The following is a 24,314-nucleotide window of genomic DNA, read 5'->3' on the forward strand; positions in this document are numbered from 1 at the left end:
TCAGGCTGACACTGCCAACTCTCGCTGGTTGGGGTTTTCCGAATCACCTACAGAAAGACGGCTGCCCTGCTGAGAGCCTGTCCGGGAGACCGGCCTGTATATCTTGTGCCCCAAAGCATCCGTTTCCTCAAAAATGTAGCCAGGAGGCTCAGGGTATGAAGCCAGGCACCTGCCCATGTCCTTGGGAGTAAAGCTGATGGTGTATGTGGTCTGGCCCTCCACAGGGATATTTCCTCGGGAGCCAGCCCAAGGAGGCTTACAACTTTTGGTATTGATGGGTGGGTGGGGCACATAGTGAGCCCGCGTGGTAGTCAGACAGTCCAAGGGCTCAGTGGGAATGTTCAGCTGGGGAATGGGTTTGGCTGGCTCCATGCGCGTCCCCGGCCACTGCTTGTAGTCATCCTTGGTGGTTGTGGAGCTTTCAAAGCGGCCACCCTTCTTGACTGAGATCACTGGCCGGAAGGACTGAGCTGGGGCACCCTTAGGGTACATGTAATGGGCCTGCACTGTTGTCAGAAGGTCCATCTTTTCTTCAGGAGGGACATAAGTGACAGGAGCTTTGGAGAACATCTGGGGCGTTGGCCAAGCTTGGTACTTGTCTCTAAACTCAGTGGTGTTAGAGAAAGGCGTTTCTAAACCACAGGACCTGGCTGGAGGTTTCAGACTCTTGGCTGGCTCTCCCATCAGGCCCCGGAAAGACTCTTTATGGGTGGTAAGGCTTTCAAAGGGGATTTCACAGGGACTGAACTTCGCTGCCTCATACGCAAAGCGTTTCTCCATCGGGTGGGCCACATAGCTCATCTTGTAGTTAGTCAGATCCTCCAGGGGGATGTTACAGAGCTTGGGCATGGCCAGAGGCTTACAGCTCATGGTGCTCACTAGGCCCTTTACAGAATAGTCATCCTGGTGTGTAGTTCTACTATCAAACCTGGTTGATGCTGGTCGGTAATGGTGTTCCGGACGAAATAGCTCTCGTCTTGGTTGGTTCCAGGGTAAATAATCAGCTGAAAATAAAACAGAAGTGGTAATCACTTACAAATCAAGTCCATATAACCTGCATGTATTCTAAGGGGCTCCAAAGCCTTAAACCAGTCTCCAGTGAGATGGTCCTTGAGACAAAGGAAGAACAGGTTCCTACCACCACCTCAACCAAGGATTTAATATTTCAACTTTATGGTACTTGCAGTTACTGTTCAGAACAGATACATTTATAGGAGTCTCATCATACCCCACAATGCCGCATGCAGGGATCTTAGAGGGTCCACCACTGTGGGAGGACCTAGTGATCTGATTCACTCTGAGGAGTCCAACCACTGGCTTCTCCTGATCCAAGAACAGTTCTGTTCTTCTGTGGGGAAGTGCCCTTTCTGAATCAGCACAGAGTGACTGGGAAGATATGCATGCTGTAGTGAGACAGGGGATTCACAACCCCCCACTGGTGGGCCACCAGCCAGACCAAACAGACCTCTCTTCCCATATTGTGACCATGATTGTATCCCTATAACCCACACATTTAATCCGTATAAAGCAAATATGCTGCCCCAAGAGAATAGGGGCATTGTATTGGCTAGTGAGAGAATAGCAGCTGCCACCTGCATTGAGTTTATTATATGACAGTCAATGTTCTAAATACTTTCTATATGAACTCATTTAATCACCAGACAGGCCTAATCAGGTGGCTGCTTTCAATATTCCCATTTTAAAGATGCAGAAACAGAGGCACAGAGAACTTAGGGAAATTTGCCAAGGTCACTTGGCTAGAAGTAGAAAAGCATGAATGCAAATCCAGCTCCAGATTTCCTGGAGAAATTCCAGGAATTTCCTCCAGATTCCACTACCTGGTTCTGACAATCAAGGAACACTATGTACCAGTAACTGTGCTCAGGAATTTCCATACATGACCTTGTTTCATCTTACAACCCTTTGTGATGGGTATAACTACCTCTATTTTACAGATTTCCTTTTTGTTTGTTGTTTCATATTTATTTAAGTTTTAATTTTATTTTTTATTTTTTAAAATTTACATCCAAATTAGTTAGCATATAGTGCAACAATGATTTCAGGAGTCGATTCCTTAGTGCCCCTTACCCATTTAGCCCATCCCCCCTCCCACAACCCCTCCTGTAACCCTGTTTGTTCTCCATATTTATGAGTCTCTTCTGTTTTGTCCCCCTCCCTGTTTTTATATTATTTTTGTTTCCCTTCCCTTATGTTCATCTGTTCTGTGTCTTAAAGTCCTCATGTAAGTGAAGTCATATGATTTTTGTCTTCCTCTGACTGGCTAATTTCACTTATCATAATACCCTCCAGTTCCATCCAGTTGCCATCTTGCAAATGGCAAGATTTCATTCTTTTTGATTGCCAAGTAATACTCCATTGTGTATCTATACCACCTCTTCTTTATCCATTCATCCACCGATGGACATTTGGGCTCTTTCCATACTTTAGCTATTGTTGATAGTGCAAGGGGGTGCATGTGTCCCTTTGAAACAGCACACCTGTATCCCTTGGATAAATGCCTCGATTTATCTGGAGTCCAAGAGCAGGACTCAGAGAGGCTAAGAAATTTCTCTCAAAGTCACATGGCTAGGGAATTAAGAGTTGGAATTTAAACCACATAGTTGACTCCAAAGTCATGCTCTTCTGACAGCCTGTATTATAGTTAGGAGCACTGTGTATCTGGAGAGAATGAAGGTTCAAGAAAATACTAGTGGAAAATAATCAGAGAATATTTGCAAAAAGAGGAGAATTTCAGCATGTTTGAAGAATGAAAAGAATTGGCCACCTATATCTACAGGATGTCTGTCTCAAGAGGAACCTTTGCTGGGGGGGCTGGAATGGCCAAGATAACAAGAGGTCTGCACCCAAAGAAAACCTGCCCTAAGGATGGCCCCCATGCATCCTGAGGAGGTTTTGTCCTCAGACACCACAGAAAACTTTTAAAGTAACTTCCCCACACAGATCTAAGGGGCAGCTTTGAAATTAACAATGTAGGTGAGAAAAATAGGACAGCAAACTATGTCATTCAAACACTTTGACACTGCTTCCGTTCTTTTTGTAATACTGGGCTCACACCAAAGTCCTACATTGCCCCCATTGTGCCTATCAATTACCAGATCTAAAGTAACCAGTATGAAATCCTAGTGGACCCTCTGAATCCACAGGGAATTCTCTTGTTTACAGCTTTACAAAGGATTAGTACAAAAGCAGCTTCTCAGGGGCCTTGGTTATATATAGCCAATACCCGTGGACTCCATAGGCACACTTTCTTTTAAAACACCTTTACTGAGATATAACCTGTATAACACAAAATATACCATCTTACATTTTTTAATTATTCAATAACTTTTACAGACCTGTACAACCATCACCAAAATCCAGTTATAGAACATTTCTACCCCGAAAGTATCGATCAAGCCTGTCTGCAATTAATCTCTATTCCCATTCCATCTGCTCTTGGTCTCTATAAATGCACACTTTCTATACATTTTATATAAATATAATTGCACAATATAGTGTTTTGCACTTGGCTTTTTTCATGTAACATAATTGAGATTAATCCCTGTCGTAGCATGTATCAGTTCACTCCTTTTTTTTTTTTGAAATTTTTTAACATTTATTTATTATTGAGAGACAGAGACACGGAGCATGAGTGGAGGAGGGGCAGAGAGAGACAGAGACACAGAATCCAAAGCAGGCTCCAGGCTCTGAGGTGTTAGCACAGAGCCCAATGCGGGGCTCGAACTCGCAAACTGCGAGATCATGACCTGAGCCGAAGTCAGACGCTCAACCAACTGAGCCACCCAGGCGCCCCCAATTCACTCCTTTTAATTGCTGAATAGTATACATTATATGGATACACCAAATTTTGCTTATCAAATATTGATGAATATTTGGGTTGTTTATACTTTTTGGCTATTAGGAAATTTTCTGCTATGAACATTCATGGTCAAGTCTTTGTGTAGATATATATTTCATTTCTCTTAGGTAGATAGGTAAATGGTGTAACCTATGTTATATGGTTTATCTATGTTTAACTTTTTAAGATAGCACAAACTTTTCCAAAGTGAATGTACCATTTTACATTCTCACCAGCAATTTCTCCACATCTTCACCAACGCTTGTTGTTGTTGTTTAATCTTTATTTTTGAGAGAAACTGTGTGACTGGGGGAGGAACAGAGAGAGAGAGGGTGACAATGCAAAGCAAGCTCCAGGCTCCGAGCTGTCAGCACAGAGCCTGACATGGGGCTCAAACCCACAAACCGTAAGATCATGACTTGAGCCAAAGTCGGAAGCCTAGCCGACTGAGCCACCCAGGTGCCTCTTGTTATTGTGTTTTAATTACAGACATTGTAGTAGGTGTTTAGTGGAATCCCATTGCAGTTTAATTTAAATTTCCCCAGTAATGCATGATGGTAATAGAAATAAACACAGAGAGGGGCGCCTGGGTGGCTCAGTCGGTTAAGCGGCCAACTTCAGCTCAGGTCATGATCTCACGGTCCGTGAGTTCGAGCCCCGCGTCGGGCTCTGTGCTGACAGCTCAGAGCCTGGAGCCTGTTTCAGATTCTGTGTCTCCCTCTCTCTGACCCTCCCCCGTTCATGCTCTGTCTCTCTCCGTCTCAAAAATAAATAAACGTTAAAAAATTTTTTTTTTAATAAATAAATAAACACAGAGAGTTAAAAAGGAGCAGACACAAGAATATGTCCCAGATGAAAGAACAAGACAAAACCACAGAAAATGGGCTAAACAAAACAGAGGTAAGCAACATGCCAGACAGAGAGTTCAAAGTAGTGGTCATACCTTATGAAGATAAAAAGCTTCTGCACAGCAAAGGAAACAACAAAATTAAAAGGCAACCAACGGAATGGGAAAAGATATTTGCAAATGACATATCGGACAAAGGGCTAGTATCCAAAATCTATAAAGAGGTCACCAAACTCCATACCCGAAAAACAAATAACCCAGTGAAGAAATGGGCAGAAGACATGAATAGACACTTCTCTAAAGAAGACATCCGGATTGCCAACAGGCACATGAAAAGATGTTCAACGTCACTCCTTATAAGGGAAATACAAATCAAAACCACACTCAGATATCACCTCACGCCAGTCAGAGTGGCCAAAATGAACAAATCAGGAGACTAGAGATGCTGGAGAGGATGTGGAGAAACGGGAACCCTCTTGCACTATTGGTGGGAATGCAAATTGGTGCAGCCGCTCTGGAAAGCAGTGTGGAGGTTCCTCAGAAAATTAAAAATAGACCTACCCTATGACCCAGCAATAGCACTGCTAGGCATTTACCCAAGGGATACAGGAGTACTGATGCATAGGGGCACTTGTACCCCAATGTTTATAGCAGCACTCTCAACAATAGCCAAATTATGGAAAGAGCCTAAATGTCCATCAACTGATGAATGGATAAAGAAATTGTGGTTTATATACACAATGGAATACTACGTGGCAATGAGAAAGAACGAAATATGGCCCTTTGTAGCAACATGGATGGAACTGGAGAGTGTGATGCTAAGTGAAATAAGCCATACAGAGAAAGACAGATACCATACGGTTTCACTCTTATGTGGATCCTGAGAAACTTAACAGAAACCCATGGGGGAGGGGAAGGAAAAAAAAAAAAAAAGAGGTTAGAGTGGGAGAGAGCCAAAGCATAGGAGACTGTTAAAAACTGAGAACAAACTGAGGGTTGATGGGGGGTGGGGGGGGGGACGGTGGTTGACGGGTATTGAGGAAGGCACCTTTTGGGATGAGCACTGGGTGTTGTATGGAAACCAATTTGACAATAAATTTCATATATTGAAAAATAAATAAATAAAATAATTAAAACTAAAAAAAAAAAAAAACAAAGTAGTGGTCATAAAGATACTCACTGGACCCTATAGAGAAGAGTTTCCAATGAAAACTTCAACAAAGAGACAGAAAATACTTTTAAAAGAACCAGTCAGGGGCACCTGAGTGGCTCAGTTGGTTAAGTGTCCAACTTTGGGTCGGGTCATGATCTCACAGTTCATGAGTTTGAGCTTCGCATTGGGCTCTCCATTCTCACCAAGGAGCCTGCTTCAGATCCTCTGTCTCCCTCTCTCTCTGCCCCTTCCCCTGCTCATTCTCTCTCAAAAATAAACATTAAAAAAAAATTTTAAGAGCCAGTAATAGTTGTGTTTATTACAGCATTATTGACAATAGCCAAGGTATGGAAGCAATGCAAGTGTTGATTTATAGATGAATGAATAAAGAAGATGTGGTATATATACACAATAGATTATCACTTGGCCATGAAAAGGAATGAAATCTTGCCATGCAGGACAACATGGATGGACCTAGAGGATATTATGCTAAGTGAAATAAGTCAGACAAAAACCAATACCATATGATTTCACATGTATGTGGAATCTAAAAAAACAAAACAGGGGTGCCTGGATGGCTCAGTCAGTTAAGCATCTGACTTTGGCTCAGGTCATGATCTCACAGTTCATGGGTTTGAGCCCCATGTCAGGCTCTGTGCTGACATCTTGGAGCCTGGAGCCTCCTTCAGATTCTGTCTCTCTCTCTCTCTGCCCCTCCCCTGCTCACACTGTGTGTGTGTGTCTCAAAAATAAACGTTGAAAAAAATAATTTTTTTTTAATGAGCAACAACAACAAAAAACCCAGATTCTTAAATACAGAGAACTGTTGGCTGCCAAAGAGGGTCATGAGGGTCATCTTACTGCCTTCAGTCCTCCATTGTTTCTGATGAGAACTTTGTTTTATTGTCATTTCCCTGTATGTGATGGGTTTTGTTTTGTTTTTTTTTTTTCATTTTTGCTTCTTTTCAAATCTTTGGCTTTGGCTTTCAACAGTTTGACTATTATATGACTAAGTTTGGATCTCTGTTTATTCTATTTGGATTATGCTTCTTGGATATGTAGATTAATCTTTCTGCCTTTTTCTTCTTCTGGGGCTCCAATTATGAGTCTGTTGGTACAGTTGATAGTATCCCACAAGTCTGAGTTTACTTTCCTCAGTTTTTCCCTGTTGTTCAGATTAGATAATATTTGTTTATTTGTCCCCATTTCTTTCTTCTGCCAGCTCAAATCTGGTGTTAAGTCCCTGGAATTATTTTGTTGCTATTGTTCTTTCAACTCCAGTGTTTTCATTTGATTTTATAACTTCCCTTTATTGGTATTCTCTATCTGATGGGAAATTGTCATATTTTTATTTCTTTAAACATGGTTTACTGTTGTTCTTTGAACATATTTATAACAGGTACTTTGAAATATTGTCTGGTAGGTCTAATATCTGGGCCCCTTCAGGGTTAGTTTTTATTCACTGCTTCCCCCCCACCCCCTATTCATGGATTACATTCCCCTGTTTCTTTTTAGGCCTCATGATTTTTTGTTAAAACTCAACATTTTAGATAACATGCTATCCAGCAATTCTGGATTCTGACCCCACTGGAAGCTGTTTTTGCTGTTTAGTAACTTGCCTGCAGTAATTCTACAAAGTTTTATCTCCCTTTAAGTGTGTGATCACTGATGTTTTTGCTTAATTTCCTTTTTTAATTGTTTTTAAGCCAAGATTCCTACAAGTCACCCTGGGTTAGCATTATTTAGTAATCAACCAATGACTGTCAAAAAATTATGCTTAAACACCTTAAGCCAGTATGGCTTTCACCCTCTGCTAATGACTGTGTGTGTGGGTTAAGGGACAGAGTCAAAGATCAGACAATTTACAATTCTGCCTTGGCTTTCAGTTCCTTCTGGGATTTCTCATGTCTCCTCTGTACCTGAACCAGACATCGTAATCAGTCAGGGAAGGTGAGTAGATAACTAGGCCCTGTCTCTTTATCTTTCTTGAGCCTATATACTGCCTTACCCATATACAATCTTCTATACCACAAGGAGCTTTCTCATTCTCTGGATTTCCTTGTTAGAGTTCTGGCTGGTCTGCTGGTCTGTTGCTCAACCCAACTAATTCTGCAACCCCACACTAGCTGCAAAAGTTGTATTCACTGATTTTTGTTGTTGTTGTTGCTGAGATCAGTATTGTTTTTACTGAAACCCCTGGGTACATATTGTACTCCAAATCAAGTTAGCCCCAACTGACAGGAGAGCTGCTAGTTTTCACAGCACAGCCTACCCAGGCAGAACCACCACGCAGATCAAACATGGGGGCACAGGTCATGGAAGCTGCCCCAGGATGAAACACCACAAACTCCCACTTTTTGTAATGATGGTTTAGCAGTTATTCTTAAATAAATGCTTCTCAATTCATTGTATGCCTGTAGTTGATTTCCAGAGCCCTAAAATAGTTGATTTTTATTGTTTGGTCCAGTTATATTATTGCTTTTTGGGAAGAGGATTTACTAAGCTCCTCACTCCACCACTCCGGAAGTGCTGACGCCCCCACCCCCAGGCACACTCTTAAGTTTATTTTAGGCCAATAATACTACCAACTATTTATTTTAAATTGGCCTCATTTTAATTGAAAATCTAATCTTTCTCCAAGAGCCATTAATGGCTCTATCAGCATCTTGAAAGCATTAGGGGGCCTTAGAGGGAACCATCTTGCTGAATATAAACCACATGTTTCCCCTTCAGACTTCAGGCCTCACTAAAATGGGGGCATCTACCTGTAGATGCCTACACACTGCCTCAAGGTACGTGGGGGTGGGTAGGACAGGGCTTTTCTGGCCCTCTTCTGTGATGGATGAAGTGTTAAGAAAACAGGTTCCAAGGCTGAAAGTTGCCTCATGTGATTTCTGATCCCCAACAATACAGTTGAAACCACATTATTATCCAACCTCCTAACTTCCTCCACCCAACATGTATTACAAAAAACCTCCATAGGACCTTGAAAACCTCAGAATTCCACATGACAAACTATTTACACGCCTGAAAAGCCATCAGTAAAGCCCTTCAGGGCCAGGGTGTCATGTGGGTAATTGGCAAGAATCTATTTAAAAGAGATTCCATTCAATAATGTGTCTAAAAAAAAAAAAAAAAAACTTACCTAAACGTAAAGCTAAGCATCAAGTAATTACACTTTCAATCTTTCCAATTGCACACTGTTTTGAAAATGTCAAAATTACAACCAAATGCTGCTGGAACATATTTAATGGCGGTTTGCTGGACCCCAGTAAAGGTGCTGGCCATAATAGAAGGAAAAAAAAGTTTGCCTATTTTTCCTGTAGAACTACAGTAAGTGGAACATATAATATAGATGGCCCCCATTGAAATACACATAGTTAATGACCTTGGACTTTGGTTTCTCTTTTCCTTTGGAAGGAGAATCGATATGTGCCCATGAGACCATGAAGGTTGCTATGAGAAAGACTTACTGAAGCAGCAAATGGCTACAAGAGAAAAACAAGCCATGGAAAGGTGACACACAAAGAGATAAGGCAAGGATATGGCCCCCTCACACAGGCATGAGGTTATGCAGGACTGGTCCAAGGGGAGAGTAAATGTCCTGGGTCTTCCCTGAGCTTCACTCCTGCTCTTAGCCAGGACCCACAGAGTAATAGGCTGGGTGGGGATTTGTGTAAATCTAATGCCAAACCGTGTCACCTGGGGCCCTTGTAAACAATGGTCCAGAACTACTCATTCATTTTTTTTCTTCACTAAAAATGCCTTTGTTGTGCCATGCCCTGTGCTAAATGCTGAGAATACAGATGTTGGGTGGTCAAGGCCCAGTTTTGGAAGCCACTATATCATAGGGGAGTAATACAACAAATAAACCACTTGAATTAGTTGAATATGGTAAGTATTATTCTAAAAATCTATTAAGACACATAAGTTGCAAACTGGCACCTATGGGTCAAATCTAACTACAAAAGCATTTCCTTTGGCTACATACTGAATTGTTTTTAAATCTGAATTTCAGGGGCGCCTGGGTGGCTCAGTTGGTTAAGCATCCGACTTCGGCTCAGGTCATGATCTCATCAAGCTCCGCATCAGGCTCAGCTGACAGCTCAGAGCCTGGAGCCTGTTTCAGATTCTGTGTCTCCCTCTCTCTCTCTGCCCCTCCCCTGTTCATGCTCTCTCTCTGTCTCAAAAATAAATAAACGTTAAAAAAAAATTTTTTTTAATAAAAATAAAAATAAATCTGAATTTCAGAGGAGAACTACCAACTTCAACCCCAAGTGCACACAGCCAGAACAAAACCCCTCCTTCATCTGAGTATGCCTGGTTCTGAGCAGTCCTATTGATACCTAACTAGTATTTGCTCATTAATTCTGTGTAAGTAGGTAAGCAGTTAATAGGTGTCAGAATTTTCTTTACAGGGAAAAGAAAATAGGGTTTTCTCAATTTTATCAGTAGGGGAAAGTCAACCATGATTCAGTTTTAACAGTGGACTATTACTCTCTGGTTTGCAGAGGGCAATGTCAGATGTAACTATCTAGAGAAGGGGAGGAATATGGGACATGTATTTTTTTTTAATTTTTTTTAATGTTTATTTATTTTTGAGACAGAGAGAGACAGAGTGTGAATGGGGGAGGGGCAGAGAGAGAGGGAGACACAGAATCTGAAACAGGCTTCAGGCTCTGAGCTGTCAGCACAGAGCCCGATGCGGGGCTCGAACCCACGAACTATGAGATCATGACCTGAGCCGAAGTCGGACGCTTAACCAACTGAGCCACCAAGGTGCCCCGGAATATGGGACATTTAAACACAGGTACTAGGTTGGGTTTTTTCCGGTGTGTTTGAGTGGTGAGTATTTTGTCAGGATGAATAGGGAGGACTTTTCTTTAAATAACTCCATCCTCACCAACCTCTAGGGTAGGCAAAGACCACTTCTCACTCCCAGACCACTCTCTACACCTGGGGCAAGGTGAGAAGGGGGAATTGAGCTGAGCAGGCAGTTTTACTGAAAAGCCTCTAACTCCACGAAGATTCATAAATCAAGGAGGCTCATAGGGAATATATGAAGGAAAGGAGTGTCTGTAGCTGGATGTACCCTATCAGAGTCCCTGCTCCCTGTCCCATCAGAGATAAGGGTTAACTCTAGTTTTGTGCCTCCTTTCTGTCTCTTCAGGGTCTATAGTACCCCCTTTCTTGCCTTCTGCAAAACCTGGATGAAAAGGGAGATGAATGAGTCCCGTAGAGGTAAAAATGCCACTGCACCACGCACCTGGCTATAATAACTTCTTTGTAAAGCTTCTACGACAGTGCCTGCTTTATTGCGGGTAACTGGCAAAGAAAAAGACAGATCCCTGCCATCTTAGAGATTGCAGCCTGGCCAAGGAGACAAATGTTAAGCAAAATGAATAGAATTACACACTGAATTACAAAACAGAGGTGCACCAGGCACTCTTAGAGCATCTAGCAGGATGTTTACAGTCTGGCATTGGGGAAAGTCTGGAAGGGTTTCGAAGGGTGTGATGTTTCCACTGCTTATTGAAGGATGAGTGCTAGATAGGGGAAGGGAGGAGGGCTTTATAAAGAGGCAGTAGCATGTGCAACATGCCCTGAGATAGAAAAGAAATGCAGGGAAGAAACTGAAAGAAGGTCCTTACGGCCAGGTAAATGGCACTGGGAGGAGATGCCAAAATCTACAAGGTACTACAAGAGGAGTTGGTAAAGGTTTGGGACTTTATCCTAAGGACTATTTGAGGAATTTTAAGTGGAGAGGGGGTCAGATCACATTGCCATTTTTTTCTCTATTTTTTTAAGTTTCTTTCTTTCTTTTGAGAGAGACACAGACAGAGCGAGTGGGGGAGGGGCAGAGAGAGAATCCCAAGCAGGCTCCAAGCTGCCTACTGCTGAGCCCGACACAGGGTTCGAACTCACAAACCATAAAATCATGACCTGAGCCAAAACGAAATCAGTTGCTTAACTGACTGAGCCACCCAGGAGCCCTTCATATTGCCATTTTACTTATTTGTTTATTGAGAGAAAGAGAAAGCATGAGTGGGGAAGGGGCAGAGAAAGAGAGGGACAGAGGATCAGGAGTGGGCTCCGTGCTGACAGCAGTGAGCTTGATGCAGGGCTCAAACTCACTAACCATGAGATCATGACCTGAGCCGAAGTCAGACACTCAACCGGCTAAGTCACCCAGGCACCCTTCACATTGCCATTTTTAAAAGATCTCCCCGGTTCCTTTCTGTGGAAAATGGATACAAGTGGATAAGATTGGAGACATGCTCAGGTATATAAGCCTAGATGTAGATGTGGAACAGGCAGGATTAGGGCTTTGCTGGCAGGAAGCAACAAAAGGACAATAGAGAGAAGGCATAAAAGATGGGCTTGCAGTGATATACCACAGAATAGGCTACAGGGGGTATAGACACAGGAGGGGCTGATGGGGAGAAGGGAGACTGAGGCACAAGTGGACAGGGGATCCCAATGAGGCCAAAAACTGTCTTGGTGGGAGTAGTTAAGAAAGCAAGCTGGGAGCACTGGATGATGAAGTGCATAAAGGAGGAGCCATTTCAGGGTATGACAATGTCCAAAATGTAGCTTGGCAGAAGGTGACAACAAAAGAGTGGAAGAAAGAGAACAATACGAAAGATGAGGTGGCAAAATGTCAAGAGTCCAGGTTCTTCCAAGAAGCAGAGAAGCTCGGCCATGTGTGGTGCCTTTGGAATGATAGATTGAGAGCCGCTGGAAGGGCTTCAGGAGGATTCCTACATTGCCTCAAGCCTCTCCACCTCCCCTCGTCTAAGTGTTTGGCTTGGCTAAATAAACGCAACTATTATCCCAGTCACTCAGGGATCCACAAACATGTTACATGAAGGGTTAAACACATATTCCTAGGGCAACCATGTGACTATGTGCATCATAAGCAGAAGAGTTAGGGATTACCAACTGACCTCGGTTCCTGTGGTCTCAGCCTGTGGCTTGTGCTCCATAGAGTGACCACCACACTGCTTTCACTGTACCTACCGTCCATATCCTGTCTCTCCTACAGGACTATTAAGTTAAGGCAGATTCTACTTCCTTCACAGACCCTAATACCATGCCTGGGATGTAACAGATGCTCAATAAAGAGTGAATCAATCCCACTTATATGAAGTACAAAACTGGCAAAACTAATTTATGGTTTTAAAAGTCAGAATAATGATTCTATCCTACATGGGATCAATGTTGTATTTCTTGAGCCGGGTGCTGTTTACAGGGATGTGTTCACTCAAAATTCATTGGTCTGGGGGTACCTAGGTAGCTCAGTCGATTGAGCATCTGACTCTGGATTTCGGCTCAGTCATGATCCAAGGGTCATTGGATCGAGCCCCACCCACATCAGGCTCCTCACTAAGTGTGGAGCCTTCTTAAGATTCTCTTTTTTCCCTCTGCCCCTCTCCCTCACTCACGCTCTCTCTCTCTCTCAAATAATTTATTTTAATTTAAAAAAAAATCATTGGTCTGTATGATTAAGATTTGTACATTTTTCTGTGTGTATGTTATGTTTCCATAATTTTTTAAATGGATGAATGAATCACTCAATCAACGATGGAACCTAACTTAGCTTAAATTTGAAACACTTTCCCAGCATAGACTTCCAACAGCAAGCTAAGGCAGGGGTTGGTACATCTTTTCTATAAAAGACCAGATATTAAGGTCTTAGGCCTCACAGGCCATACAGTGTCTATCACAAGTACTCAAATTCACTGCTATAGCATAAAAGTAGCCACGGATAATGTGTAAAAAAATGAACACAGCTGTGTTCCAACAAAATGTACTTAGGAATGCCAAAGCTTGAATTTCATATAATTTTCACATTTCCTAAAATAATAGTCTTTTCATTTTTTTTTTAATCATTCGAAAATTTAAAAACCATTCTTAGCTCTCCAGCTCTACAAAAACAGGCTATGGACCAGATTTGGCCTGCAAGACATAGTTCAACCGACCCCTGCACCAAGGGGGTGTGCCTGTAAAACACATTCCCTGGCCTGCAAACAGGCTCAGCCTATCCCTCCCCAACCTGCTGCTCAAGCACCCTCCCACCTTTATAAGTAGGCAGACACTCCATCTTGTCACCACATGGATATTTACTGTCCCGAGGCTTGATGGGGTCCATTCGACAGACAGGGTATGGGTTGTAATCTTGTTTATATGTTGTGAGCAAATCCATGTTCTCTTCGCTTGGGACGAACTGGTCTGGCTGGTAGATCTTCACTGGTAACACTTTGTGAAGCCCAAAATCTCTCCTAAAAGGAAAGTAAGCACATGCCATTGACCCAGAAGAAGACTCACAAGGGTTTCAATTTAACCCAATTCTACAAACGTTTCCTGAGAAGTCATCTTCTACTCTATCCCCCAACTGTTCTTCCTCTTCTGTTTCCCACTTTCACAAGAAACACTACCATTCTCTTCTCACCCAAGTCAGATAACTGGATGCCATCCTGGACCCACCCCATCATGGCACTGGATAATCACTCACCAAGTGCAGCCTCCCTCCACCTCATCAGTTTGTCTTTCCCCCTTAGTTTAGACCAAGTGAGGCATTTCTCACTTGGATCATGCAACAATTTACCACCTGGACTTCCTACTGCATTCCCGCCAATTATATGTCAATCCCCGTAGTGTGGCCAGAATAAACTCCCTGAAATGAGATCGCAAAAATGGGATCGTTTTACTCCCCTGCTGAAAAATCTTCCAGATAAAGCCAGACTTTCTAGCATGGAATATAAGCATTCCTGGACCTGCCCCTGCCTTCCTTGGCAACCTCATCTCCTACCTCCACCCCGATCCATACTCTACTCCAACCACACTGAACCACTCTGAAGGCCTCTCTTCTGTGCCTCCTCTCTCCACTGGGGAAATAACTTTTCTTTTGCAGGTACCACCACCTCCTCATCTGTGCTCCCAATAGCTTATCCCACTGATATTGATCTCCTTCCTCTACTTGATCTTATAGAAAACCTAGAGAGCAGAAAAGTACAATAAATGGAGACACAGAGTCTTTCATTTCTCAGCTCTCTGGCATCAGTGTTCCCATTCTTTCAGGGAGTATGAAAACAATAGGACAGAAAAAGTATGATGGTCTTCAACTCCACAGGAAACACTCTTTTCCCAGAACATCCCACAGCTCTAAAATTGCCAAGATGCTAACTGTACCATCATCAGGAATGATCCTGGCAAAACCAGGGCTCAGCTTGAGTTTGCACTGTCTGGTAGGGCAGTCTTGACTCCCCACTGCTCAGTACAAACTCTTTTAAGCAAACATTTCCCCCCACCCCCCCCCAAAGGGCTTCTGATTTACACAACAGCCTGTTTTTGCTTGGAACCCATTTATCCAAGTGGACAAGTGGAAGGGAGATTTTTCCCTGACGGTGCTTGCCAAAACAACCTCGCCAAGGGAAGGGGGAGGTTTCCGGACAGGAAAACATCAGGCCCAAACACCAATAAAACCTACTTCCCGGCCAAAATCTGGAGCAGCATTACTGAGCCATGCTTGACTAACAAAGGTAACACGCTCCACTGTAACCTGTCTTGCATGAATTATACACATGGTTGTGAATAAACCCAAACTGGGGCCTAGAAGGGGCTTGGTGGGATGGGAGGAGGGAATTAGGAAGCAGGAGAATTCATCTCTCTAGGGCTCTAAGAGGGAAATGGGAGATGCTTCAGTTGAACTCCCAGTAACTCCCTCTGAGTAGATTTAAAAATATATCTCAGCAGCAGTTATAGGGTCTTCAGCCTGGGCTCCCTTCCCAAGGGCCGCATGTTGGCAAATAGCAAGAGGAAGCTGAGTGACCCGACGCATCTGGAAGCTGACTCTGTAAATTGGAGCTTATGGAGGGAACAGGCTAAACAAGAATCCAAGGGTCAGTTCCTCATTTCTACTCTTTTTAGTGTACAAGTGCCTCATGCTGGTGTCTGTTTAATACTAAACCAACTGCAGCAGGGAACGAGGACTGGCAGCCCTGGGCCACAGAGCCACAAAATGACTTTCATCGGAAAGTGTGCTCCCAACAGGAGGTGAGCACTCCTCACCCCCAAAAGGGGTAGAGGCAGCCTGAGACCACATATCCCCACATAAACCCATGTTCACTGACAGCAGCCCAAGGGTTCAGCCCTCTTCATTTCCAAGAAGGAGTATCAGGCGAGATCCAGGGCAAGCGAGGAGGAACAGAGCTGAATGCCCAAGCTGCCCCATGGAGCACCCCCAACCCCAAAGCAGCCAGGAGTGCTTTCCAGTCACAGGCCTGCCATGCTCTGGGACCCTTCACGCAGAGACATCCTCTTCTGCCATTATTCCTAGCGAGGGAACCAACCTTCCCCTCAGAGAGGTTGTGAGAACCTTTCTTCAAGGGCTGCCAAGCTCAAGGACAATGAAAATATGCTTAATGCCTTTACTTGCTGCTGTTTCCACAGGAAAAGAGCAGATAAATACCAACCAAACTCACCAGCTCATGGGTCATCCTGAAGTTGGTTACTCAAAGATAAGAGCTGATACAGTAAAATCCTTGCTCAGCATGTTTAAGGAATGAAACTGTTAACTGAATCTCCTTCTCTGGTACAAAATTCAAGTTTCTTTGTGAAAGTACACCTATGGTTCTATTTCCTGATCAGCTATAACAAAGCAAACGATCTTTGCAGGAGTTGGGGGCAGGGGGTGATCTACTTCTGAAGAGTGGTAAAGTTTTAAGTTTAAAGTGTAACTCATTTATATCCAACACAAAAATATTTACTGTGGCTAAGAGTGAATTTGATCAGAATATATGTGTTCCCTCATTATGTTTTTATGTTGAGAACATTCATTGAAATCTACCATTAACCACAACATAACTGCATGTCCCCAATCTCACATAATCTTACAATCTTTAAGGTCATGTAAGAGAAAAGTATTTTATTCTTCCCAGAAATTGCTCAAATTTAGTAGCTTTTTTCTTTTTAAGAACACTCCCCCCTTTTCTTCCTGTGTTACATTCCCTACCTAGTCCCTGTACCCCTTATGACTATGAACCAAGAAAAAAATTGGTCAAAGATGTTAAGTCTCTTTTAGGTGCGCAGCCATAAAAGTTATATAGTATGGAAAGCCAAGAGTTAAACCTCCAAGTTAAGCAAAGGTTAAAGTGGCCCTGCTGGGAAAGTCATAACAACTTGACCTCCAATCCTCAGGCAAAGCTAAAGAAAGATTTTTGACCAGAGTCTGACAAAATGAAAGAAGAAATAACGTAACAACCAACTAGGGCCCTAAGCCTGGAAGTGGGAAATGAAGATTTTCACTGTGATAAAGAGGCCATGTAATACTTTTTTTAACCACTGATGTTTATCTCCAAAAACTTCAGTACTTGTTAGTGTGTCCAATTAATCGATATATTAAATGGAATCCATTTTAAAAAGATTTGCTCCTCTTGCCCAAAGCCAATCCCTTCATCCTTATCCTAAATCCCCTCCCTCTTCCTCAGGAACCTGTTAAGTCGGCTTCACACCCATCATGGGGCCCAACATGAACTCACAACCCTGAGATCAAGACCTGGTTGAACTCACAACCCTGAGATCAAGACCTGAGCTGAGATCAAGAGTCAGACACTTAACTGACTGAGCCGCCAGGAACCTGTCTATATACTCATCTGTGTTTTAACCTTTTCCTCTGTCCTGGCTTCTTTTCTCAGTAGTTGATCATTCTTCTGTTTTTCCTAACTTAAAAGGAAAAAACTAAAGTGACACAACAACCCTCAATGGAGTCCACTCCCCTCCCCTCTTTCTTCCAGAAAGTGTTGTCTACACACAGACTTGCCTTCCTCACCTCCCACCCACACTCCCATCTAATCTAGTTCTGCTAACCCTTCCCTCTAGCCCAGGCCAGGTTTCCAAATCCAGTCACTGCTCTTTAGGTCATTATCATCCTGAACCATCCTAACAGCATCTATACTTTCACTCGTCTTTTTAACACTCTCCCTTGACCTCTGTGATTCTCCTCCTCATGATTTGTCCTCTCTCTCAATCCCCTCCTCTACAGGGTTTGGCTCTTTGTCAGTTGATTTTATTTCATACCTTCCACATGGAATTCAAACATTTCCCAAGGTTAAAAGGAACCCTCTAAGGAAACCATTATGTCATCACAGGCAGGCTGAGAGCCCAGCCCAGCACACTGAGAAAGATGCTACGGCTGATTCACAGGGCTTGATTCATGCCCCTGATCCTGATAAGGACACACTGAGCCCTCCTTGTCTGTGCTGTGACAGACAGGATTCTAAAAACCTGCCTCCAGGATTCAAGTTACACAGTCTCTGTCTCCTGCCCTACTCTCTCAACTCCTCAATGCCCAATAGAGCTGAAGCTAACATCTGTCACCACTTCACATCATCTCTGCACAAAAATATGAAAAACAACTACCTATGAGCACTAAAGAGCACAAGATAAGCAGATTCTGGAGCAAAGCCCACAGGTAGAAGAAGGGACTAGTACTGCACGAGCCTCTGTGTAAGTTTCCATTTTCTAGCGGGTTTCTTGTTTTGGTTTCCCAGAGTTTACAGTCTGAAAGCAGGCCTCAATCTGTGCCGTGCCAAGCCAAGCAGCCATAATGTGAACAGAAAACCTCCCATCTTTGACTGAAAAACCAGAGGACCAAGTTTGAGGCAACCACAGGTGCTGGAAAGTAAGGAAAAATTCCTGGAAAGGAGAAAACCCAAGACAGGAAGCTCTAGCTTCTGTACATAAACTGGACCCAGGTCTCCTGCTGACCTTACATGTATGAGGCAGACTTCAAGCAACCACACCAAAAAACTGAAATGATGAACTGACATTGGAGCTGTCACCCAAGACACAGAGTTGCATTTTGAATCGAATCAAATTACCTCCTATCTGCCTTAAAAAAAAAAAAAAAAAAAGGAATATTAATAAGTTCTTTGGAGGAATGTAAAAAAAAAAAAAAAATCCAGAGTGTTTACAATGTAACTTTAACAATGTACAGGATCAATCCAAAACTCATTGACATACATACAGGAAAAATGTGACCCATTTCCAGGGGGAAAAAAAGAGAATCATGAAAACCAACTTCAAGCAGACCCAGATGTTAGAATTAGCAAACAAAGATTTTAAAGCAGCTATTCTAACTATGCTAAATTATAAAAACCAAAATAAGGTCATAATAAATTAAAAGGTAGGAAATTCTTAAGAGAAATAGAAACTATCTAAAGTTAATGAAATGCAACTTCTAAAACTGAAATATACAACATCTGTAATAAGACAGTCGCTGGATGCGCTTAATATCAGAATAAAGCTAGAGAAAAGACTCCGTGAACTTGAAGACAGATGAATAGAAACTATCCAATTTGAAAAACAGAGAAAAAAAGATTGGCAGAAAGAAATGAACAGAACTTCAGAGACAGAAAAAGTACTTGAGGAAATAATGGTCAAAATGTTTCCAAATCCAATCAAAGGTACACAATATCAAAGGCTGTGAAATTGCCCAGGCAAGTCTAGTGCTGAGCCCTATTTCTGCATTTCTTCATTAATTCTTGGGCCCAAACTACAGGGGCTGTAAGTATATCCGCAGGGGTATAAGAAAAGTACGTATTTGAACAGAGAACGTGTAAAATCCAATGAGTAGGGAAAGACTTAGGATCACTACCATCTTTCCTGCTTTCTTCCTGGCATTTAGAGAGGACTCCAAATGCTTTTCTCTTCTGGCCCTTTCCCCTAACTCTACTCAGTTTAACCAAGAGTCTTGTCAATAAATGAAGAAATCCACACTGCCAGCTCCCTGCCCTCTGACCTTAAGCCAAACCCATCAAGTCAGAACCCCATTCCATCTTCTTTCCTATGCCTCCCGTTCACTCTCCCCATGGTTCCACTCCCCTTAGAATAAAGATGTAATACCATCTTGAAGACTTACTTCTTTCTTCTCAGGTTATCCACTCTGCCATCTTTAGGGATCTGCCTTAGCTAACACAATAATGTCCCAAAATGGGGCCCAAGTGTTTTACATGGTGACATGCCTAAAGGGAAATGAGGCTTGAAGTGCAAACCTCTTATTCATAAATTGATCTCCACTCTATCCGAGCTAAAGGCAGATCCTATAGAAGAGAATCACTAAGGGCTGCAAGAAACTGCTTCATATTAAGAAGGGCTGAAAATCATGAGCATTCCTCTTATGGCACCTGCTGTAAATCCCTAAGATTTACAGTCAGTAAGCGTTGTGTGCAGCTGTAATCATGCCTCATGCTGGGATGATAACCTTTCCAGAAACCAGGTGTTTTTTGTGTCTGGGCTTAATCATCAAACCCAGCCAACCCTTGAGCCACATGACTTTTTTCATTCAGCAGGTGGCAGCCCCATGTCCAATCTCAGACACTAAGTTGGGACAGATTTTATATAGAGAAGTGGGTGGAAGTTCAGGTAATAAGAGTTCTAAGGGCAGAGAAGTGACAGTCCATGCAGATATAGCAGGGTGCAAATGCAGGGCTGACCCATCCCTTCTCCCAGAAGCCTCTGGCAGAGCATCCAGATGACTCCTCTGCATTTCCTCATATGGAATAGATCTGCTGTATATATAAGTATACTGACCAGAGCCACTGCTAAGTTTATATAGTTCGGAAAACACGGTTGGTCAAAATCTTGATTTTTGATAGTTTATCTTATTAAAAGCTCATTAGAACTTTAAAAAAATACACCTTGATAGGGACATAGTCTTACTCTCACTCTCTGAAAACTACTGCCCAGCGTGGCAGGCACAGGGCTGAGATATGAAGTTGAGGTACGGGCAAGGGAAGAAATGCTCTCTGCTGATTTTCCCCCTTGGTTCTCTCTCTGGGGAAGGAAATAAAGGGGAGGAGAGAAGCATTTCTGCCCTTTTTCCTTCCCAAGGGTAACCTTGATCCTGCTACCTTTTCTTTTTAAGGCCCTTATGGTCATTAACAACTTGTTTTGGAAATTCTTTCAGTATCTGCAGTCCTCCATTTTGGTCACATTTTGACTTGAATGATACTATTAGTCTCAATCTGGCAGAGACAGAGAGACCTTCTGGGTGACATGTTTATGGCTTTAGGTGACATGCAGCAAGGAAACCTTAGGACAGGTCAGAGGGGAAGTTTTTGCTGTAGCAAAGCACCGTCAGGGAGAAGGAAGGCATGTGGGCTCCATCTGGGGACCTCACTGCTAGGTGATGGGGCAGGACTCCTGCTCCAGAATAAGGATTTGTCCTCATCCTTCTAAGCTTGTGGGCAGCCAATAAAGAGCAACCTTCAACATCCAACCTTCAAAGCATCCTTTTCTGTATTTCCGGGACAGAAAATATATCTCTAACATAACAATATCTGAAGCTGTCCTGTACTTTCCATTTTCCATTTCACACATTGCTCTTGATTTCCTGCAAACTGGGTATGAAGAGAGGAGACCAGCATCTAGAAGCTCAATGTGATATTTGCAAGCCATTCCTCAAGGCTACCTTCATCTTTTCCTACCCATCACAGGTCTCTTATACATATGCCTAGGACTTTTCATCAGCAATGACCATGATTTCTCAAAAGGAAAAGCAGTGCTTGGGAATGGTCCACATCTCGTGGTGTGGTCTTCAGACTCTCAGAATTCTAAGACTGCTATTTTCTTGGTAAAATGAATCCCAAACTCATATTGTCTTAGAAGCCATAGGTTGGAAAAACAGGTTGCATAGAATATAATATTTTTAGTACTCAGAAACATTGTGCTTAAACAAAATCATCTTAAGATATCTGTCTAGCATAAAAGTGATCTGATTCGAGTCATACATCAGATGAGGCCCTCAGCTCCCTCCCACCTCAGGTTGCCCCTCTCCACTGCTTCCCACCATACTCAGGAATCTTTTGGCTTCATTTCTCTCTTTATGGGTCTTTCTGCCCTATAACCCACACATGGACTTCCTTTGGATCTAGAACATAGCACTTTTTTGTAGGAATATTTCATGCCTCTACACCACAATCTCAAAAGAGGATGTTTCCAGGCCTAGTGTGGGGAAAACCTGGAGGCAGAATGAATTAGAGCTGTTCTGCTTCACCTGGGTCATCTGGGACCTTTACTAGGAAAGCACAAAATTATGAGCAACAGGGGAGCAATAGGAAGAAAATTTACCAGGCCTTGCGTCCTGTAATGTGCAGGCGCTGTGCTGGAATAATTTACATACTCTGTGATCTGTACCTCCCAGCAACCCTGCCCTGTAGGGAAGAGGAATGCAGGGGCAGAGAAGGCATCCCTCTGTCAGGTCTCATCTGGGGACCAATTATATATCTGGGACCCTGCCCAACTGCACTCAAAGGTGTTTCTACTCCACTGGGTCACCAATCACAGGTCACCACCCAGGGGCCATTAACCAAGTTGTCAATGGCAGATTCTGCTAGTCTTACAACAGGTAGAACAGACCTGAAATTGATCAGTTTCCCCACCCTCTCAATACAGATACTTCTGCAATCCTAATACACTATGAGCCAGGAGGTTCAGTCTCTAAACTGGATTCTCTAAAGAATCCGAGTTTGGAAGTCAAGAGCAATTTAAAAGGAAATACCACTCAGCTTTGAACAATGAGGAGGTAAGGGATGCTGACCTCCTATGCAGTCACATATAACTTTTTATTCCCCCAAACTGTTCATAGCCTACTGTTGACCAGAAGCCTTACCAATAACAGTCAATTAATGTATTTGATGTGTGATATGTCTTATATACTATATTCTTACAATACGATAAGCTAGAGGGGCACCTGGGTGGCACAGTCAGTTAAGCATCTGACTTTGACTCAGGTCGTGATCTCACAGTTCGTGGGTTCAAGCCCCACATTGGGCTCTATGCTGACAGCTCAGAGCCCAGAACCTGCTTCATATTCTATGTCTCCCTCTCTCTCTGCCCCTCCCCCTCCCCCACTCACACTCTGTCTCTCGCTCTCAAAAATAAACATTAAAAAAAATTTAATAAGTAAAATAAATAAGCTAGAGAAAACAAAATGTTATGAAGAATATCATAAGAGAAAATACACCCACAGTACAGTACTGTATTTATTGGGAAAAAATCTACATGTAAATGGACGCGTGCAGTTCAAATCTAAGTTGTTTAAGGGTCAACCGTAGTCTTTGTTCATTCTTGAAGAACATTCACGGGGACCTCAATTCAAAGTCTACAGCATAATTTCCAAAGAGCTCCCTCTGTATCACCAAGTTTCCTTTCACTACTACCACTATCACTACACCACCCAACCTGACCTGGAGCTTTGGCACCCAAAGCCAAAACTCTCTTTTCAGAAGCAGACCCCCCACCATTTCATGCCTTTATACTTTACTTAACCTCCAATCCTTTGCTAGGTAGATCATTTTAGCCTTCCTCACCTCTACACCAGCAAGTAACAATTCTTTCCCTGTAAGAAGAAGTGGAAAAAAACTGAGCTGGCTAACAAATGCAGAATTTCATTTCTGAGATACAACATATTAACATTAAAGGCCTTGATAGCATCTATTACACTGCATATTGATGCACTAATACTGCACATTATATTAATATTGTGCATCAGCACTGACATTACTCCATTAGTGTGCATTCGTATATTTATTCTTCTCGCACTCACCTTGACGTGGTCAAACCTTCCATGGGCACAGACCCTTTCTGGTACTCCCGCTTGGGCTTGAAGGATTCTCTGGGCAGGTAAGAGTGATACAGAGGGTAGTTCTCGGTGTATTCGGAGAGAAGACATGGTTTCTCTATTTTATCATAAATCTTGGTAGGGAGATGTGGACAGTGATGCCGCCTATAAAAAAGGCATAAAGTTAGGTCTGTTCCCTTCTTGGAAAGGATATGTACAGTTTAACAACGTCACCTTCTCAAAATGGGATCCCAGCCTTTAAAATCAAAACCGCCAGCACTGAAAACAGGAACTTAACCTTTCCTTTTCTCTACTAAACTATCAAGTGGCCAAAAAAATTTTTAATGATGTATAACTGCAATTGGTTAATCATCAAAATCCCTTAAAATCATAAAATTATACACAAGCATGACTGACGTTCAGCCACTATAGATACCATACTGCCTGTTTAAATTTGAAATATTTCCAGGGCACCTGGGTGGCTCAGTCAGTTAAGGGTCTGACTCTTGATTTCAGCTCAGATCGTGATCTCATGGTTCATGAGTTCGAGCCCTATGTTGGGCTCTGCACTGACAGCATGGAGTCTGTTTGGGATTCTCAGTCTCCTGTCTCCTTCTCTCACTCTGCCTCTCCCCTGCTCATGCTCACTCATGCGTGCTCTCTCAAATAAATACACTTAAAAAATAAAATAAATAAAATAAAAATGAAATACTTCCACACCATGGTAGGTAAATCATCATGGCCCAAAGCCTTTTGAGTGCTCCTCCCAACTGGCCTCCCCTGAGACCTCCCTGGGCCTCCCAATCCCACAGCAGTTGGGGCTCACCCCCTG

The 24,314-nt window shown here is 42.8% G+C and overlaps 1 protein-coding gene across 1 annotated transcript; it reads right to left on the reverse strand.

Moving 5' to 3' along the window:
- Positions 1–23,640, reverse strand: SAXO1 (stabilizer of axonemal microtubules 1). The gene is made up of 3 exons (XM_047099113.1): positions 23,468–23,640; positions 13,939–14,141; positions 1–1,004 (listed from the first exon to the last, which is right to left on the reverse strand). The coding sequence occupies exons 1-3, from the start codon at positions 23,488–23,490 to the stop codon at positions 1–3; spliced, it is 1,230 nt and encodes a 409-aa protein (XP_046955069.1). The 5' UTR covers positions 23,491–23,640.
- Between the last annotated feature and the right edge of the window lie 674 nt (positions 23,641–24,314).

This window comes from Lynx rufus, unplaced genomic scaffold (genome assembly GCF_022079265.1).
Source record: "Lynx rufus isolate CCGP_SWC_20201006 ecotype Redwood Valley unplaced genomic scaffold, mLynRuf1.p SCAF_10, whole genome shotgun sequence".
Classification (NCBI taxonomy): Eukaryota; Metazoa; Chordata; class Mammalia; order Carnivora; family Felidae; genus Lynx; species Lynx rufus.

Excerpts from the sequence above, each read along its gene's own strand:
- SAXO1 (XM_047099113.1), bottom strand. The coding sequence starts at position 23,490 with ATGGAAGGTTTGACCACGTCAAG. Across the intron at positions 14,142-23,467 it reads GAAGGTTTGACCACGTCAAG|GAGAGATTTTGGGCTTCACA; the intron begins GTGAGTGCGAGA and ends CTTTCCTTTTAG. Across the intron at positions 1,005-13,938 it reads GTGTCTGCCTACTTATAAAG|CTGATTATTTACCCTGGAAC; the intron begins GTGGGAGGGTGC and ends TTTTATTTTCAG.